The following is a 6,000-nucleotide window of genomic DNA, read 5'->3' as shown; positions in this document are numbered from 1 at the left end:
GTGGACATAGACTCCCACTCTGAAGAGGGGTCAGACTCTGAGGCAGGTACCCCGAGTTGATCAGAGAGGGGTGGGAAAGGGGGAGGCGCTAGTGCTGGGGAGAAAGTCTCCGCTGGCAGTGCGCTATCGTCCAACAAGGAACGGGCCGTCAGGCCCGAGGCAGAGCGTGGGATAGGGGGCGGTAAGAGCAGACCACCAGTAGAGGTAGCTACCGCAGCCTGTCTGACAGCGGCCGGGGCCGGGCGATGCAGTCGAAGGCTCTCTGCCTGAGAGGGGAAAGTTTCCTCCCCGGGCGGAGCCCCTAGTGCCGCGGGAGCACGGCTCGTGCCGGCTATGAGCTCCCCGCGTGGCGGCAGTGGGGCCAAGGGCACTGAAGAAGCAGCGGTCGATTCGGCCGGAAGGCCGGGGAGCGACCAGCCTCGGCTCTCTGCGAAGCGGCTGAACACCTCAAAGAGTTCAGCTTCACTAGGCTGAGCCCTAGGAGCCTTCTTCTTCTTTTTGCCCGAGATTTTGGACTTCTTGGAAGAGGGAGAGGCAGAAGGGGCCGAGGAGGGCCTTTTCTTAGCCTTCTTCTTCCTCTTCAGAGTCCCAAGGGACGAGCTTAAGGGCTGTCCGGCCGGTGGGGTGCCGGTCGAGGACGCCGCCGAAAGCTGCCAGTCCCGAGCGGGAGGCTCAACCGGCGCCGCCCGAGCGGACGGGCCGGGGAGGGTCCCAGTGGTGGTAGGTGCCGGCTTGCTAGGAGCGCGGGCAGTTACCAACCTAGGGCCATGCACCCTGGGGTGCTGGCCGAGTCGGAGGGAGGAGGGGGCCCGCGTGGTGGGCAGCCGGGGCGGACCCGCAGCTGGCGCACCACCGCTCCCGAACCCCGCCGCCGCCGGCCTGGGAGAGCCGGGTGGTGGGGAACGGGCGGGGCCGAGGCTGGACGCCGCTGCAGCCGCAGGGCTGCGAGCAGGCGGGGTGGGGGCGGCTCGCATGAGCGAAGGCGCTCGTGGCGGCACCCCACCGCTCTCTGTCACCATGGGCCGGCTAGGGCCGGGGGACGAGAGGCCAGCCAAACTCCGGTCAGGTCGCCAAGGACGACCACCCTCCTCCCCCGAATCACTTCCCTCAGAAGCGAGAATCTCAAGGGGCGGATCGGCGGAGCCGGATCCGAGCCCCTCCGGTTCAGGGACCGGCAAAGAGACTCCCTCCGCGAGGGGGTTCCGAGCAGAAAGCTCTGAGTCCGTCGGCCGTGCGGCCCCGGACGGAACCAGGGCCGGAGCCCTAAGTATGGGGGGGTGGGAGGATAGCCAAGCCTCCAACGTGGCCCACAAGGGGTCTGACCAAGTGGAGCACGTGGGACAGGGACTAGATCGGGTGCACGTGCGATGCAAAGCGCAAACTGGATGTGCGTCCCAATCTGGAATGGCCCGGCGACAAGAAGTGCATCTAAGAGTCATCCTGTATAAAAGAGAAGAGGACTCAGTTAGCAACAACATAAAGAAAATGTAGACATGAATAAACATACAAGTATCTTTACAAGAAAGTGTATGTTAAAACAAGGGACTCAAAAACCAAGTCAAAGTAGGCTTAAAAGCGTACAAGACAAGGGGCGGGAATTGGGCCGAGCTGGGCCGACAAAATTATCGTTGAAGGCTCAGCATAAAATACCCAAGAGACAGTAAACAAACATGAAACATGTGCGAAAAGGGTGAGAAAAACACCCAAACGAAATATAAAAGAAGCCCCAGAGGCGCGCCATAGGCGTGGGCCACCTCAATAAAGGCCTAAGGGGGGCACGACCCACATGAAACATGCACGGAACCGAGTCTGGGGACGAAAACCCAAAGACAAGGTGCAATTAAGTCCCAAAGGGCTAGCCATAAGGTCTACAAACCATAATAAGGACCCTAATGGCGTGCCATACGACTACAAGTTGAGTAAATATGGCCAAAGGGCTTGCCATAGGTCAACGATCGGTAATAATGACGCTAATGGCGTGCCATAGCCCAAGCATGGCGAAGATGGCCACCCACGGCCAGCCATAGGCTAACTACGGTAACGAGATACTAACTCACGGCGTAGAGCCTACGAAGAAGCCTCGATGTTTCTAACACCTTCAAAAAGGTCAAAAAACACCAAAAAACTCCCGAGAAGGTATAAAAGCATGAACGGGAGGAGGAAAAAACATAAAAGGAACGACAAAAAGCCGAACCGTGGTAGGCTAAGACGAGAAAGGGGGAAAAAACCCGCCAGTGCGTGGCGAGAAGCGAGGCACGGTGCACACACCATACAAACGTATGGGGCAGCGCGAAACAAAACCGCGGAGGTTTGGATCGAAATAAAATTCACGATTTCGCCCCTTTCTCGGTAACAAATGATGACAAAAACGATCTACAAATGTGATACAACAATCAAGGAGCAAAAATAAGGAAAGATATTGCCTGATTGCTGGGGGATCCCGCTGATGCAGTCGGGTTATCACGAGAGATCGAAAACACGTCTGAACGCGATGGAGGGCGAACAGGGAAGAGGAAGAGTCATGGCGGGTGACTGGTTACGTGCGTACGGGCGGACGTGCGTGCGGCCTGGGGGACACGGGCGGTGTAAGGTAGGCTTACTGTGTAAAAGTTTCTTTGTTCGATGTTAGGGCAATTATCGGGATAATAGCATACTATAACAGATAGGTGGTCAGATGTACTGATGTAGATCAGAAACTAGCGCGAAAATAAAAGCCGGCGAATATTTTTGCTTGCCATATGTTCTTGTGCGTGACATTTTGATTCCGCGGAATTAAAAACACGCGAAACTCTTCTGACCCAGCCAAGCGCAAAAAATTAGTCGCGCGAAAATATCCACTTTTACAGTAGTTGTTGTTGTAGTTAGTCGAAGTACTTACACACTACTTGATACACGGCATGATAAATCATTATCATCACTACTATCATTGTTTCACCCATCACATACTAAGTATCATAATTATAACAATTACTGGTTACACTGTTAAGAATTACAATTTATGTTGTTATCATTACCCAAAGCAGCTAGACTAACATCACTACGATTTTCTAATGACACATGTGAGTTATTAGTATCAACTCTCATTTGTAGTCGCTGTAGTATAGATGTACTGTACTTAAAGAAGCAAAGTGAGTTGTTTCTATCTACAATATGACACATCCACTCACATCAAAGAAAACAACAGCTTAAGTTTACCAATTCAGCATTGCAATATTGGCTCCATTCATTTTACAGAAGCTACTGTAAAGACTCACATTGCAAAAAATAGTAGAACAGTGAACATTTTGGAAAGAATAAAGTTTGCTGAACAATACATTACAAGTGCTATTACATGAAAGTAGAAACACAAAAGTCAAGAGTCAGAGTTAAAAAAATAACGATAAAACCATAAATTTGCAGAATACTAAAAATGCCACATCAAAAATCATATATCCATCAAATTTGATGAATACACATAATTTCTTAATAGGAGTAAGAAACAATTTAATTGACCTACAGTAACTGTTTAGTGGGAAAAAAAATCAGCACCTCACCCATAAAATGTGTTTATAAAATCAGTGATTAATTACCTACGATGTATATCAGAATAGTTATAAATTCATTGATAAGTATTGCGCAGACCAAGGCTCAGCAATATATATATCATAAGATGTTTATGATTGGATAATTGACCAATGTAAAATGCAGGAGGCATTTCTTAAAGATAAAGTTAAAAGATAAAGTTATAAACTTAAAGAAGTATACAGTGTAGGTCCAGAATTCCTTAGAAGAGAATACCATGTATTCATGGAACTTTGTTTTGCTTTTCAAGTTAGCCTTTAGTTTATTAATATCATTTTGTGGTGGAGGGATTTGCTTTGAGAAGACAGAAGAGGGATTAAAGTTGGGGGAATAGTGAGCTATACATTTGTGAAAAGTGGGGGGGGGGGGGGGGGGGGGCTACCAGTGTGCTAGCAGATGTAAGTATGGTTTTAGCATAAACACTAAACATTCACATCCACGTTGCCTTGTCAAAATTATGTAGAGCCAAAGAAGGTTTTTTCATATCTCCTGAAAGGATAGTTTGCCTATAAAAATTAAATATTCCAATGGTCAAGGCACAAGAAACTTAAAAAAAAACCAAGCCTCCATCACAAATTAAAGTGACAGTAAGTTATGCAAGCATGCACTCAGAAAAATTCACATCACAACATATATGAGTTAAATAATGAGTACGTTAATCAAACCATCACCATAACCATCACCATGACCATGCAGAGGGTAGTGCATTGATAGCAAAGGAGTCTGAGTTAGGTCATAGACTCAAAAGTAGTGATTAAGGGGTAAAAAATGAAATTTGTGAGTGCACATTCAACCAAAAAGCAAGCACATGGTACCACATTCATTTTACCATGATGTATGCATGAATGGCTCGGGGCGGGGTATATGGGGCCTGCGCTAGGCCCATATACCATCCTCATCATCCTGGAAGCGGTGGGTCAAAGGTTAAAGGTTAAAAGATGATTCCATTGATCACATGGCATGGGCAATGTCAACTGAATGCATTCACATAGTACTGATGCAAAGTTATTGAGTAGGCTGAGGCACATTTAATATGCAACCAAGTGTTCACATAATACTACATTAACCATTAAAACGGACTTTAAACAAATGTGAAGAATTGGCATAATATTGTTTAATCAATGAAGAAAATCTCTGTATGTTTCCAAGGGCAGTGAATTGCTATTGATCATCACACCTGTAATCAAATCTGTTGGTACATGTACATCTTGAAAAAATTGAATTTGTTGTTGTTCCTGTTGTTGTTGTTGTTGGTGTTTATAGGTCCTGATGTGAAAACAGACATTCAGCGTCTTTATACCTGAGAAATTGCTAACCTTACAAGCTTCACACTAAGACTTACACAGTACTGTACTCAGATAAATGTTCTACATAGTTTGAAAGTGGAGATTTCTAAATGTTGAAATAATTTCTGGCTGTCCACAGTCTTACATGTAATTATTTATTATATACAAGGGGATTTGAAACAAACTGACAAATGTAATACAAGAAAAGATTTTAAATCCCATTAAAAACTCTTCTGAGATTTTCCTCATTACACTGATGATATGAACAGAACTTTCATATCTTTCAACCATTCAAATCATCTAAACATTGTTTTGTATTATCCATGAAGTGAAATAAAAAGAGTACAATTTGCAATTTTGTCTTTGAACTGGAGCTTCTGGCCCTTGAAATATTTGAAATTCACACAGCAGGCTAGTAGTGGAACTGTAAGGTTGGTTTTGATGAAATCAAATGACTTTTTTTCTTTCTTCTTTTTTCTTGGGGGGGGGGGGTAGTCAATTTCTGTACGGAAGCTAGGGCACAATAAAAGACTCTGCATACATGCGCATCATGATAATATCTGGTGGACATATATCACAATAGAAATCGTAATGAGATGGCCATGGAGAAATAGCTACGAAAGGCCAAAATATCCACATTCTATTAAGGCTGTCCAGTAGCAGAGGAGTTCGAGTGGTAAAGTTAACTCAAGCTCTTCAAACTTTTCTTGAATTCCCAGGTGATGTTTGACCTCATTTTTTTTTTCTTCTCTGTCTCTCTCTTCTAAAGTCGCATATCAAAATTAAGTAGAGCATCAGATCAAAAATCAGGTCAAACAAGATGGATACGATGCCTTCACTGGAAGATGGAAATTGATATGAATACAGTCATGATTTTTTTCCCCTTTCCTCTCTTCTCTCTCTCTCTCTCATTTGAGGAGGGCATATCCAAAGCACTTCTGAAAATATTGAAATATTCCCAATCTAATCTACATCAATCTCCACCAGTGGAACTCGCCAAGTTCATGCACTGCGTGGCCTCTTCGATATCAGAAGCGTAAATTGTCACTTTGTAACAAGGAAACATGCCATACAGACTGAAGAAAAAAAAGATGTTGTGTACAATATAATGCCTTGTTAAAAGACCTAATTTGTTTCTTTTTTTTATGGAACC

At 45.4% G+C, this 6,000-nt stretch overlaps 1 protein-coding gene across 4 annotated transcripts in view; it reads right to left on the bottom strand.

Moving 5' to 3' along the window:
• Positions 1-4,390: 4,390 nt before the first annotated feature.
• Positions 4,391-6,000, bottom strand: part of LOC139717325 (ELKS/Rab6-interacting/CAST family member 1-like) — a 128,668-nt gene continuing 127,058 nt past the window's right edge. For all 4 annotated transcript variants that reach the window (XM_071628829.1, XM_071628830.1, XM_071628831.1 and 1 more), the window contains one exon: positions 4,391-4,464. In XM_071628829.1, the coding sequence (XP_071484930.1) occupies positions 4,438-4,464 (27 nt within the window). In that variant the 3' untranslated portion in view covers positions 4,391-4,437. The remainder of the gene's footprint in view (positions 4,465-6,000) is intronic.

Source organism: Diadema antillarum, unplaced genomic scaffold (assembly GCF_040938485.1).
Source record: "Diadema antillarum isolate AM-2024a unplaced genomic scaffold, OU_Dant_1.0 scf00000074, whole genome shotgun sequence".
Taxonomy (NCBI): Eukaryota; Metazoa; Echinodermata; class Echinoidea; order Diadematoida; family Diadematidae; genus Diadema; species Diadema antillarum.
The sequence above is the reverse complement of the archived record's forward strand: the minus strand, read 5'-3'. Positions and strand labels throughout refer to the sequence as shown.